Source organism: Homalodisca vitripennis, chromosome X (genome assembly GCF_021130785.1).
Source record: "Homalodisca vitripennis isolate AUS2020 chromosome X, UT_GWSS_2.1, whole genome shotgun sequence".
In the NCBI taxonomy this organism is placed as follows: domain Eukaryota; kingdom Metazoa; phylum Arthropoda; class Insecta; order Hemiptera; family Cicadellidae; genus Homalodisca; species Homalodisca vitripennis.
In genome coordinates this window covers 10796214-10810640 of record NC_060215.1, presented here as the reverse complement: position 1 = coordinate 10810640, position 14427 = coordinate 10796214, and the positions used below count along the sequence as shown (strand labels likewise).

Sequence of the window (14427 nt, the reverse complement as noted above, 5' to 3'; positions counted from 1 at the left end):
CCAATGTACGGAAAAATCAGTGCTTTTACTGACGACGTCTCACTTCGTTACACAAATAACTGAGGATCTCAAATCACTTCGAAATTGGTGCAACAATAATAAAATGGTAATTAACGTTTCCAAGACCAAAATTGTGAATTTTGACCTTAGAGGGGTTTCTTTCGACACGGATTTAAATTTTCACGTCGTTAATGAGTGCATCCAACCTTTCGATTGTGTTAAAATTGAGCAAGTTAATCAATTAAAATATCTTGGTGTTTACATAGACGATAAACTTTCATGGAAAACTCATACTTCACAATTACAAATAAAACTCAGGAAAAACATAAGGAAGTTTAATTTTTTAAGAAATATTGTAAATTTAAATCTTATGCGGACCCTTTATTTTTCACTTATAGAGTCAAGACTAAACTATGGAATTGAAAACTGGGGAGGGATAGACAAAGTGTCCATTAATCCATTAATAGTAACGTAAAATTATTTTGTGCGTATAATTACCTTCCAACCAAAATGTGCCTCTGCTCCTCCATTATACAACCACTTAAAGATTCTTCCCTTAAATCATTTATTTGTCTACAAAGTCTTAAAAATATTTTTTAATAGAAGTGGACATTATGGCATCGACAGAGCCTGTAACAATACTAGAAGTGTGGCTCGCGGGCTCTACACTCATCTTAAAGTAAAAAAAAATCGATTTTCAAAAAGAGTTTCATTTTTTTGGGCCCCAAAATTTACATTCAATTGCCAAATTTCGTTAAAATAAACAATAAAAACTGCAAACAGGTTTTGGCTAAAGTTAGAAAATGGTTACTGACTAAAGATGACGTAAGTTATTTATTTACGATTTTATCGTAAGCTGCAATTAAAAACAGGTAGAATAGATAGATATAGAATAGATAGAAACAGGTATCATTAGATTGAGTTATTTTCCACACTTTTAATTTGTATGTAAAATAGAGTATCTTTTTTCACTTAGAAGTGGTTGATGAAACAATTCTGTGGTGTAATACTTTAATTTACTAGTAATTTAATACTTTAATAGTTAAGTTTTCTTTGCACTAGCCATCGCTACTTGTTCAGATGGCTAGTATTTCCACCATTTCATTTATTGTAAAATTGTACAAAGTTTGGAATAAATATTTCTTAGAATTGGTCGTAGAAAAGGATAGATACTGAAAGAGGTGTTAGAAGTAAAAGATGTGAGAGCACACATGGTGGTACACCTAGTACTGACGTCAGTGACCATCGTCTCGCAAATTACTCTTGTTGTTTTAGTCTCTCGTCGTAAATATACTCGGAAAGAAATAGATTAGGTGTAGAAGTGCGCCAGTCGTACATTTCCCGTATCAGACTGAAACAACATCAAGTGGTATAGTAAATGCGATAATGTGAGACAATGCTCACTAAAATAGAGAGGACAGCGTCAGAATAGGTTTACAGCTTAGACGTTCTGAAGAGGGAACTTTTATAACCCTAAGGGAAGGAGAAGTGCCGATTAGAGGAGTTGTGTAAACAAGATAAAACTTGTGCTGATCCCGGGAGACTGCTGCTGAACATCGCTTGTTGCTATCGGCGTCACTGTTCGGTTGACTGTACCCTATCGCTGTACCGGCACGACGCAACAACGATGACGCTTCTTTTGGGAATATCGTTTACCATATGATTGGATTATTATTTATTCTGTCAACGTCACTGTCCCCAGTCTGTCACAGTGAACTGTCGCTGTACTGGTGGAACGGGGCAACTAAAGAATAGATCACAATTATTTATTGATTTAGCGACATTTAATACCGTATACATTGCGTTAAAAATAACGAAAGACCTATTACCACATATCATCTACTTCTTCTCACGCAAATACACAGCTATCACTAGACTTTGTCACTGTCATGCCATGGTGGGCCACCTCTGCTCTCTCAATTGTGCCAGAGAATCTCTCACAGACATACACAGCTATTACCATAGTGTGTCACTGTCATGCCATGGTGGGCCACCTCTGCTCTCTCAATTGTGCCAGAGAATCTCTCACAGACATACACAGCTATTACTATACTGTGTCACTGTCATGCCATGGTGGGCCACCTCTGCTCTCTCAATTGTGCCAGAGAATCTCTCACAGACATACACAGCTATTACCATACTGTGTCACTGTCATGCCATGGTGGGCCACCTCTGCTCTCTCAATTGTGCCAGAGAATCTCTCACAGAGATACACAGCTATTACCAGACTGTCTCACTGTCATGCCATACCAAATAGCGGTTCAATCGAATTGTTAGTGAATGGATCACTTGGACCGGTTTCCAGTGTACAGGAAGACTGTGGTCAGATGTAGCACCTGCATGCGAAGGTCCATATACTATTGTTCTACGTTATCGTATTCAGCACTTATCACTCTTGTTTATTGAGATTGTATGTCACTCCCCCGTGCTATGTAATAGTTTTACACATACAGAAGGAAATTGATAAGGCAGGGAGATGCCAGTGTTCCTTATTGAACAAAGGGTAGTTTGCAAGACTCTCTGGAAAGTAGGTTTTAAATTATTTAGATAGCATTTTATTCACTATAAGTATTCTTTTGAATTCATCGTTCGAGCACTTCCTCGCACTGCAGTCCCATAGCGTATGAGTCAGGTGAGGAAAGGTGATACCATGAAAAGTACGTCAGAGCATGAGCGTCTAAGGATATCTGGGCGCAAACTGAATTCATTTGATAATCACAGGGCGAACCTCACTTTAGGTGTGTGATTAGGGACTTAACATAGTCGACCTCCTCGATAATGGCCTCATCAACTGACGCGCCGCCTGAGTTTCTCAATGTTAGACTGAATTGTAAATCATCCCTTGTATTTGCTTTGATTTGCAAATTCAGTTCCTTGAAATATTGTATGCAGCAGCTCAAATCTCAGAATGTTTGAATTTCCAATGATTCTCATGAAGCAGATCTCAGGTAAGTCGTGTCACCGGCATATTAAATCAGTAGGCCGTGTAAAAGTGATGACTGAGCGCCATTTACATAAATTGGAAATAACAAGGGGCTGAGTACTGATCCCTATAAGCCACCATGTCTCAGTTTTAAGATTATTGATGAATGATACGAGATATTAGTTAATTGAGTTCTGTTGCTGAGGTAAGATAGAGCCACAACATTTGCAGTCCTGTCATACCGTACGTACGTGTTAAGATTTACATCGGATTTTTAAAGATGAGGAAAAAACTCAAAGTATGTTTCCGGTTTTCCAATACCTACCACTATCATGTAAACAAGACTGAATAGTGTGTCTGTTGCTAACTTACGTGTCCTAAAATAAAATTGGTCCTTTGAGAGAAGTTTGTGATTTTCAAAAAATGTATAAAGCTGAAAAAGAGGGCTTAAAAATGTTGCTCGGAACAGGGAGGATTGAGATTGAGTGATACTTTTAAGCAAAGATCGTTTTTTAAGATTGGAACAACTTGCCAATTTCAGTTCATTTGGAAAGACACTATGCTTAAAAGTGGCATGGATATCCACTTAAAACTACCCACCACTTTGGCCACTTTGGTGGTGGTGGTGGAAGGCCAGTTAGTTATTTTCTGCAAAAATCTTTTTAATAACTGCTTTGAGACGAAATTCACCTCATGTTTATATTTAGCAATGAGGTGTTGCACCACTCGAACAAGCTTCATTTCCGCGACCGGAATCAGCACATGGGTACGCCAAACTTGATTGACTCGTTGCTTCAGTCTGTTGTTGACAAGATTCTGATTGTACTAGTTCAGCAACTTCTCTGAGGTTAATTAGTTACTGAAGTTAACTTGTTAATCTTTTATTTCCAATTGAGAATCAACAAGTTAGCACATTCCTTCGGATCGAGATAACCGGTAGATCTTCTTTTAGTAGTGTACGGTAGCGTGGACCTCCTGGGCACCGTGGTCAGAGATCGTTGGAGTGGACAACCGACATAACTGTTTAGCTTTAAAAACTTCAGCTTGTCAAAAAAAGTTTATTATTGGTCTTTTAATTAATTTTAGTATTAAGTAGATAGTTATGTATTCTATTGATGTGCAAAGTTTTAATGCTTATACCCTACTGTCCATAAAATATAAATCTGTCCCCATACGATCAAACTCGGTTGTCGGCTATAATGGTGGTAATTATCTTTGTATTATAAAAGTTTTATACACTCGCGTTGGCAGTTTATTAAGGCTACGGCCACACTCACCGTTTTTTGTCGCTGCGTCAGAATCGCAACGATAGGAGAATCTCTGTTTAGAATGGAGTTAAATGGGAGCCGGCCACACTGGCCGTCCTGCGACGACGGCAGCGATTCGAACGCAACATGTAGCGTTTTTTCGGTCGCTGCGACGAAAACGCAGCTTATGTTATCAAATGAAGGTGGCCACACTCGCCGTTTCCTGTCGCAACTTGTCCCTCCCCACTCTTCTTACTTCCTATACCATTTCAGTCACCTCACTCTATTTGTGACCTCTTTGACAAGTGTCTTCTTTGTTGTAATAATTCTATTAGTTAAAATGTTTGACACCGAACTATTTATTAACGAGGTGAGCATCCGTCCTCCACTTTGGGATCTTAAATTAAAGGACTACAGTAACCGTGATTTAAAATCTAAGCTATGGATTGAGGTGGCCAGGATAGTGCTTTCGAACTGGGAGCAGATGACTAATGAGGAAAAAAATAAAGAAGGTGAGTAAAATTTTAGTACTTGAAATAATAATGAATTTATTTTCATAAAAACAAGACCATTTACAAAAAATAAGCAATGACTGAAAAACTAAACCTAACCACATTTTCCAGTAATTGTGCAAGTAGAGAGAATATTTAACTGGCTTAAAAAAAATTTACTCCAGTCCTTCCGTGAAAAATCGTAATCGCTCCCTGTAGCGTACAAAATAAAATGTAGGACTGTAAGGTTTTACAGAAATTACTATAATTTTAGCACAACAATTTACTAAAACTATCAATGTTATGCACACATTACATGAAACTGAACAGCATTGAATATTATAAATAAAAAATAATATAAATATGATGTGTTCATATCTAAGGGAGTTTCAGTTTATAAAGCAGTAATGTACACTTTATATCAAGCTCATTTACAAAACTTTCCTATATTATTAATGGCATACTTAAGAGTAAGTTATTTAAATCATGTCAAATTGCCCAAGGAACGCTTCCAGCGGGGGATGTGAAATAATTGGGCGAATCTATCGCGGATTGCTTTTGCAGTCAAAGGGGCGCCGCCAGTGCCCAACACGGGTATGTCTTCTAAAGGACAAGACAGGGTGTCTTCAAACTGAAAACCGTCTCTCTTACACGTACAAAGTTGTGTAAAACACATGCGGCTTGAACAACCTCTACAACAAATTCTGAGTCCAAACAAATAGCACCATGAAAAACTCGCCATTTGTTAGCAAGTAAACCGAAAGTGCATTCAACAAATCGACGAGCTCGTGAAAAGCCGATAGTTAAACAATATTTTTTGTGTGGTTAGATTTCTTTTAGCATATGGCCTAAGAACATGTTGAGTCATTGAGAAAGCTTCATCTGCTACAATGACGAAAGGCATTGGGGTGTCATCTTCAGAATCAGGCAATCTTTGATCATTTGGTATACTAAGTTTTCCCTTAACTAGCAGATTGTGCAAGGCAGACTGTCTAAAAATATTAGAATCACTATTTTTTCCGTAACTACCAATATCAATTGCAGTAAAACAATAGTTTTGAATCAACCAAAGCAAGCAACACAACAGAAAAAAAATTGTTTGTAGTTGAAATACTCCGAGCCACTTCCTTGAGGATTCACTATTCGATATGTTTTCCGTCCAAGGCTCCCATGCAGTTTGGAAAATTTGCACGAGTATGAAGCCATTGGCAATTTCTTCCCATTCTTCGGTATTTGGCAGTTTCATAAACTTTTCTTTCATAGTAGCCCATAAAACCGTGCAAGTTTCTCTGATGAGTTTACTTATAGTCGATCTACCAATTCGGTATTCAAACGCGAGAGATCTGAACGTGTTTCCTGTAGCAATAAACCTGAAACAAATAACAAAAATCTGTAGATATATATTTTTATCTCACAGTAATAAGACACTGTGTTAGTTGTTCAAGTTTATTATTGGGGACTTGAACATAAAACCCAACCCCCCCCCCCCCCACCTGAAACGAAACAAATCTAACTTTTTGGACTTTTCTGGTTGGTTAATGTAATTTACATTACTAACATGTATCCTTGATAAAGTATATAATTGCATAAACTGTCTTTATTACAGTAAAGGAATTGCAAAAAAAATGGAGATCACTACGAGATTGTTTTGCGAGGGAGATGAAAAACTTGAAATTACCTAGTGCAGTAGCCAAAAGAAGAAGAAAAAGTATGTGTACTTCGATCAACTGCTGTTCCTCACTGCGAACAACACTGACAGGAGGTAAGAATTAATAAGAAAATATTAGCAAATCTGTTAACCTAACCTAACCTAACCTAACCTAACTTTTTCAACTTGTTTTTTTAACAGGTTTTAACTTGTTGTAGGTAAAAAATTTGAGAGTTTAACTTTATCCTGAACTCAATGGTGAAGAGCTATTTTCTTGCAGGACAACCACCAATGTTCCTGATGAGCAACCCGACATTGGAAACGAAAAATGCGGCTACTGAAGAAAACAACGAAGATTTGACTGAGGTAGTTGCTTCAGAACCAGCAACACCTAAACCAAGTAGCGCCCAACCAAGCAGCGCCTAACCGTATCAAACAAAAAATATCGACAGACTCCCTTTGAAATGGCCGTACTTAAACATTTGACAAATGCAAGCAAGCCAACGGATGAAGAAGAAGAAGCTGATAAGCACTTTCTACCTATCCTTTTTGCCTATGTTTAAAAAACCTTCCTGTTGACAAAAAATTGTGGGTTCGGATGAAATTTACGGAAGTTATGCAGAAAAAAAAACAAGCCTTGGCAGTAGAACGCTATAACCCTCCCCCTGCATTTTTTGCCCACTCAAGTCACCAGTGGCAGCAGCTACCAAACGTCCCTAATCATCCCCAATATAACTACCCTAATTGGACGGATGCTTCTCCAAGAGAGCGCCAGGCTAACATTCAGTCCCCTACACCCTCTGAATCGCTTAGTAACAATAATTCGGATGTGTTTAGTGTTTTTTTGAAGAATTGTAATTGGACTGGGACACCTTCATTGCAAAAGTGTTAATTATTTTTACTGCATTATTTAAATGTAAGATTACATAACCTCTTGCATTACAAATATTACTTGTTTGATTTGATATTTTGCTATCTCATTTACCTACAACAACAAATACAATTATAATCTATTACAAATAACTATTAAAGTAATGGATTTTAAAATTATAATAACATGAAATTTGTTCTGAGGTTAAGTGGTAGAGACGACTGAACTTCGCCTCCTTAAATTTTCCTTTTCCATTTTCAAATATAAAGTAGGAACGTGGAATAATTGATAACGTTGAAGCATTTAATATATTTTGTCAAATGTTATTATAATATCAGAGTAATTGTCACATTTTGTTACGTACCTCAAAAGTTTACAGCTAAGCGTTCCTCTGCTGGTATACTCAGACGTAGTCTGGTGTCTTGTTTTGACAGATCATCTCTCACTAGAGCTAATAGTTCATCAAACGATGTGGCACTCATTCGAAAATAAGAGAAGAACTTTTCATTATCATTACGCAACAAAAAACTCATTAATGTATAAAACTGGCCCTTGGCTCAAACGCACTGTGTTCATTGGATGAATACCAAATCTTCTCTTTCTTTTCTTTTTCAAATAAGATCTAACAGCTAACACTAGTAATAAGTCTGCTTCACTTAGAGAAGACATCTTTGCCACTGAGATCTGCGTTTTTTTGACGGCGAGTGTGGCCCATGTCTGCGATTCTGACGCAAACGTCATCGTCGCATGCGATTCTGACGCAGCGACAAAAACGGTGAGTGTGGGCCGTAGCCTAATTACACTGGTTTTACTGTTGACCCTGCACACAATAATAATAGTTCACAATAACGTCTCATTATTACGGTGTAAATAGTCACACAATTCGTTTAAAAACGTCTCAAAATGTGTTATTTTTAATAACTAGCAGGCTTTTACATAAACTAATAAGTTATCTAGGAAATTGCCAAGAATGTTTTTAGATGTAGTTTTATATATAAAATTCCAAGAAAATGTAGGATGTTCCGTAAACAAATTTAAGTTCCTACATGTCGCTCGAATTTTGGCCGTCCTGTTAATAAATGGCTGCCAAATGATATTTACTGATGATACAATTGTCACTGAAAAGTAGATGAAGTCTCGTCTCCCATTTAAACTTTCCTGTACATTTTTTCATTTTTTTAAATTCCATTTATATCACAAGTTATATAGGTAATGAGTACTCTGTATATCCATTAAACGTTTAGCAATAAATAAAAAAAGTAAAAAGTATATATTAGTTAAAAAAAGCATTATGACGTGTGGATACGTTATGATAAAAACTCTGCGGAAGCAATTAATTTGTTTAAAAACAGGACTAATCCAGTTTACTGGCAAATAAAAACCTGGAAATTTATATATTCTTTTTACTGTTTAGTCAAACGCTGATAAATAGGTCACAAAACTCGCTGTTTTTACTTTAACCGTGCCTTAATATCCGTATTTGTAAAAGCCTCCACCGAGTGAGTTACTTATACCAATGTTCTGCATTTGTTGGTAGTAACGTATGTGAACACTAAATCTAATAAATTTGTAAAATTCATCACCGTGAACGAAACTGGAATTTTCTGGACATTCGTTCAGTGATACAAAAAATTAATATCACTACATTTCGATATCTGCAATCTGATCTCTTCTTCAGGTATACATAATACATAATTACAATACTAGGTTAAAATAAACAAATCATACCAAAGCGTTGTGGCACGCCTAAGTCAGGAATCACAACCACCATGTTGTCTGTTAACTTCACTAACTGTAAAATATACACCTAATAACAACAAAACACAATACAGGTCACAATAGGTCTGCATTAGCCAACCACCTACGACTGACCAGAGGTCAATAGTAAATGGCACTCGTCACGGCAGAAACAAGATGACAGCAAATAAGGAGGGAACAGGAGTGAGCCTTTTTATTATTGGTTCATTTTATATGAACTTCTTAAAACCATACTATGACTCCGCATTGGGTTATTACAAGTATATAATCTGTTTGATACTTTTTTCCTTTTTAGTTTGTTTTGAATTGGCAACCAAAGCGGCTTAGTCTCGACAGATGGTTGGCTGATTGGTTGGTCTGCTACTTTAATGAATGAAACCTCGATTAAATTCCTTTAAAAAAAATTAGGTTCCCGATGTGTCATGTTGGGTACATTCCAATTCATACATGATATTTTGGAACAACATCGATGTGCAATTTTGGACTTTTCTATTAGTCCTTTTCTCGTGTTTTCTATGTATTCTTTAATCTTCTTTAATTGACTTTTTGTATCGCTTATATATTTCTTGTTGCAACTACATTTTTCAATAGGGGATCACCGTCTTTTGAATAAAATATTAACATCGGATCCGTGAACGCTGTGCTTTCTATAAACCAAAAGGGGAATCAAGAAACACTTCAGGAACTGTATTGTTCTTATCAGATACACCTCGAAGAAAGATCGAAATCATATACCGGAATCTACAAACACGTCTCAGTCCAAGGCCGCACAAGATATATACCTAGGTATACCTAGTCTATCAGTACCGCCTTGCTCAGTCTTAGAAGAGCAGCACAAAATATACAGTGGTTACAGTTGTTGTCGGTCATAAATATTTTTTAAAAGTCCTATTTATATTAAACACGATGTGCCTGGTGGGGTGGAGTGGGGACAGAGTGGTGGTAGCGGCGGTACGGTAGGGACTGCCGTTAGTTGGTCAGCAGCGATCGCGAGAGATACGCGTACACCGTACACCGTACAACATGGCTCAGACACTCAACAGTGAGACCGGCAGTCTTATGACCACCTACCTGATACTCATAGTGCTACTCATCTCCCTGTGGATACTGTACGCCGGTATCCTGTAGGCGACATGATCTCTCTAGCTCCCTCTCCCTGTACAGTTTGTAAGTTCAAAGTTCAGCCTTCGTCGTTGTCTGCTGTATGTGTTTGGAGCTTTTTAATGTGACTTGAGAGCTTTGCTTTTCGGTTATTCATGTATAGCATTAGGTTGAAAATTCGCTGTTGTCAGAGGATGCTCCTTTATCATCGGAGTTTACCAGTAGATACATCTTTGAAAATGTGTTTCATCTGTAGAAAGTTGGAAAAAGAATTCAAATAGAATTGTCACTGGATTCGTAGAAAAAAAGACATAGTATATATTACGTACACATACGTATATATTTAGATAAAACAAAAGTAGATTAACTATATTGCAGAGAAACAAGTACTAAACTACAAAGTATGAAATAAATGCTTAAAATGTTGTTACGTACCATAATACTTATGCATGTATTTATACGTGGTATTTAACACGTGTTTTATGGTACTACATTTGTTGGTACTACATTATAAATTTTATATTGAATCGGAAAGAAATCTTGAAGAATTAAAATCAGTAACCTACTAAACAAATTGTATTAGACTGTTTAATACATTTAAAAGTATGCACTCGGCAAATTTCACAGACAAACTTGTAAGTTAGTATTCTCTTGCTTTAATATTTAGCAAAAGTTTGGTAAATAAATAAAAGTTTTAGAGAAAAAAATCATCGTACAATTAGACGTAATTGCTATACCCAAAACCCGCAGGGAATATTTACTCACGATGGAGGTGCAGTATTGGCATGAGCAATCTCGCCGATTATAAACGTCTAGTTTACCAATATCCCTCCCACCAACCTCAGACTCTTGTCGGATGTTTAGTGAGTTTGTGTCTTGGCTCGAAACTAAAATAATTAATCAAATAACGCTTAGCTGTTCGTCTATGTGTATATTTTAATGAATTTGAAAAACAATAACACACAATTTAAGTTGCATTTAATTAAGTTATAACGACATGGTCGTTAATCACAGGCATGAAAATCAAACTGTATGCCCTGGTTTAAAAATACAAGCCATTTTAAAACTGCACCTTACCAATGTTATAACAAAACAAAATAAATTAATCCTTAAGATCTAACATATTAACATAACAAAACTCACTTTTATCCTGACAATGAACAACACCCGTATATCAGTGTGCCCATTACTTTGTATTGCTTTTTTAGTTTTCGTGAAATAAAGCGTTACACTTTTATAACCAATTGAAATGTTTTAAATATTTAGTCAAATCAGGTGTTAAATCTTATATTTTGTAATTATAAAAAGACAATTAGCGTGTCTAACAAATATGCTTCAAATTGCCCTGTCAAGCAAGCACTTGTTTGGATTTATTTTTGTACGATTTTTGTTTAATTCTACCAATAAAGAGACCTCCTAAAATACCGCACAGCATTTTCTAAGCAAATCGAATGTTTAGGCCCGATTTCACTAAAGTAACATGTAGAATGCGGCAAGCAACATTCATTACTTGGCGTACGTCTTCTGAAGCATGCTACAATGACCCCAATTGTTGCCTTGGGATTTTTGAAGCAAGGCTTTTGTAGCTTGCGATTTGTTTATTGATAATGTCTATATTTCAACCAAGGCAACATGTTGCTGAGTTTGGTCATTGTTTCATAAGTTCGCTTCGTCATGTCGTTGGAAAAAGACGCGGTTTTTGTGATAAGTTGTGAAAAGAAAGGAAAAGAATAAAGGAAGATGGTGGAGGAGGAAACTATTTACAAATCTGGGAATACTTCAAAACAACTTTTTAGTACATTGTATGTCGAACATTTTAATAGAATGAGCATAAGTGATTTTGATTATTTACTGACAGCAGTTACAACAAATATTTAAAAAAGTCAGAAGCCGACTTTCGTACAGCTATTAATTTGATTGCTTGTTACGTGTAGATTTATCGTCCCTGGCAACAACTACAAGTCCCTTATGTATCTAAATTTATCTTTTGAAAACTTTACTGGAAATATGACTCTATTTCCGAAAAGGTATGTTCACTTTAGGGTTTCTATAAATATCCAAACTATAGATCGATAGCTCAGGTGATCTGTGATACATTCAATCAGTGTTTGTTTTTTTAATTGTTGACTCGATTAAACAAATCACGATGGAAAACATTACGACAAGAAAATCTCAAATGTGTTTTGCACTAGGCAACTTTTAAAGTAATAAATTCAGCAATGGTCGATCGCTGTAGTAACAGAGACATGTTTAAAAATGAAGATTGGAATCATATGGGATGTAGTTTTTCGTTTGTATTGCTTCCTTGATGTTGACCCGAGAGTTCTTCATGTAGCATGCACAGAGTCCTAAGCGTACGGGACATTACCGATTGGTTGAGGAAGCTCAGTGCGGTCCCATAGGATCACTGTGTTATCTACAGATCGATATCGTCTTGTTGTGCATAATAACTACTAACAACTGCGGTTATCACTCGTTCAAGAGATTACCGATTGGTTGAGGAAGCTCAGTGCGGTCCCATAGGATCACTGTGTTATCTACAGATCGATATCGTCTTGTTGTGCGTAATAACTACTAACAACTGCGGTTATCACTCGTACAAGAGATTACCGATTGGTTGAGGAAGTTCCGTGCGGTCCCATAGGATCACTGTGTTATATACAGATCGATATCGTCTTGCTGTGAAATGTTAACTACTAATAACTGCGATTATCGCTCGTACAGGAGATTGCTGAGTGGTTGAGGAAGGAACCTCGGTGCGGTCTTCCAGCTGCGGTCGACTGATCCTTCCATAGGGTCACTGTGTTGTCTACAGATCGATATCGTCTTGTTGTGCATTATAACTACTTCCTCTTCCACACTGTACCTCCGGTGTAAACTGGGATGTTACGTGGCCACCATCAGAACAACACACATCAAATCGGTTAATGTTTCGTTCTGATTGTACATGACACGAAATGTTTTTTGTTTTTAATTTCGTTCCAAAAAAAATTTCTCTTATGACCTGTTTCTGGTATGAAGCAGGTGATATTGTTCTCCGAATAAATAACTGAGTAGCGTAATACAGAGAATCGTGTGTAAACACATTTAATCCAAATCAGGCTGCACACGAAACCTGTAAATTGATTGTAGCGGAATCAACAGCTTAATAGCGTGACGTATTTGATACTCTAACTTAAGAGTTTACTTGTTGCATTAGCATAGTATCCCACAAATAAACCGAGACAGCACCGAACTGTAACAGCTACATAACCTACTATGTTACTCTGCCAAACTAAACTGTGCTTTACACAAGTCTTGCATCATCAGAACTCTGCCGGTAACCTCCTCTCCCTCGCTTTGTACTCACGCGTAGACCATGCTTCTGATCTAACGGATTGACACCTTCTGTGTTACCCTGCCAAACTAAACTGTGCTTCACGAAAGTCTTGCATCAATAATTTGTGTTATTTTACGTTGCATTGTATTCTAAGTAAGCCTCAAAGCTAGAAAGACATTTTGAACATTTGTTATGCCTACTTATAAAGATTAGTGAAAAGCAGTCAATACCTTTATGTCGACAAACTTCAAAATGGTAGCTTCTTAAAATAACGTTATTTGATTTTTCTAAATCGCACAATGGATAAAACATGTTTATTTAGCCTGTTACTCAAAAGACTATTATAACAAGTTTTTTTTTATATTTCTCGTGGAAAATAAATCTTTTTCATGAAAATACAGTAACATTAATTTGTGTATTACAGAAAAGAAAACGAACTCAAAGTTTTTATTCTTTTCCAAATTAAATAGCATAAAATAAATAAATAAAAGTGCCAATGTAAATTGAAGCTTTTCTTCGATAGTTAATTTTTAGAGCAGCTAATGACATAATGGGATGTATTATCGCAAGGCAGGATATATATATAATACAATTTTGGAACATGAGGCATCGCTGTATGCTAAAGAAATATATAGAGCACTAGGTTTCAAGGATTGAAATGTACCATCTTCCACATGTGTACAAACGTAATACATAAACATGCACTTGGAGCCTAAAAATTATCACAATGGACTGCCCTTCAAATAAATGTGTACCCTGACTGTACACCAACAGCTTGCAGTCCAGAATGGAGGAATAAGCCCAAGAACTATCATTGGCCGGAAGGCGACAGCACAAACAACGTGTCACACATGCACCAGCGACAGTTCTCTCGAGGGAAAGAACCTTGTGAATGGTCTAGACTGTAAATATCTTGCACATTTAATTGGTAACATTTTAACTACATATTGATAGTTAGTAACATGATCGAATCGTCGTGGAATCGTCGAAATAAGTCGTGTGCTACAATTTCCGGTATCTTTTGTATTCGTTCAGCGCCACTCGTCGAAATGCTGTTTTTGCGTTTCTG

General features: G+C 36.6%; 2 protein-coding genes across 5 annotated transcripts in view; both read left to right on the top strand.

Moving 5' to 3' along the window:
- The window catches only part of LOC124368677 (ligand of Numb protein X 2-like), a 392173-nt gene that overhangs the window by 142818 nt on the left and 234928 nt on the right, over nucleotides 1–14427 (top strand). The window contains exon 1 of one of the 4 annotated variants that reach the window (XM_046825959.1): nucleotides 9897–10105. The exons of the other annotated variants lie outside the window; for them this stretch is intronic. The gene's annotated coding sequence lies outside the window, so the exon portion shown is untranslated. Of the gene's footprint in view, nucleotides 1–9896; nucleotides 10106–14427 lie in introns of those variants that run through there. 4 annotated transcript variants of the gene reach the window in all.
- LOC124369355 lies at nucleotides 4401–6735 on the top strand. The gene is made up of 3 exons (XM_046827332.1): nucleotides 4401–4682; nucleotides 6268–6423; nucleotides 6590–6735. The coding sequence occupies exons 1-3, from the start codon at nucleotides 4511–4513 to the stop codon at nucleotides 6733–6735; spliced, it is 474 nt and encodes a 157-aa protein (XP_046683288.1). The 5' UTR covers nucleotides 4401–4510.

Bases quoted from the DNA above. Each gene is read 5' to 3' on its own strand.
- LOC124369355 (XM_046827332.1), top strand. From the start codon at position 4,511: ATGTTTGACACCGAACTATTTATTAACGAGGTGAGCATCCGTCCTCCA. The intron at 4,683-6,267 runs GTGAGTAAAATT...TCTTTATTACAG, and splicing joins TGAGGAAAAAAATAAAGAAG to TAAAGGAATTGCAAAAAAAA. The intron at 6,424-6,589 runs GTAAGAATTAAT...ATTTTCTTGCAG, and splicing joins GCGAACAACACTGACAGGAG to GACAACCACCAATGTTCCTG.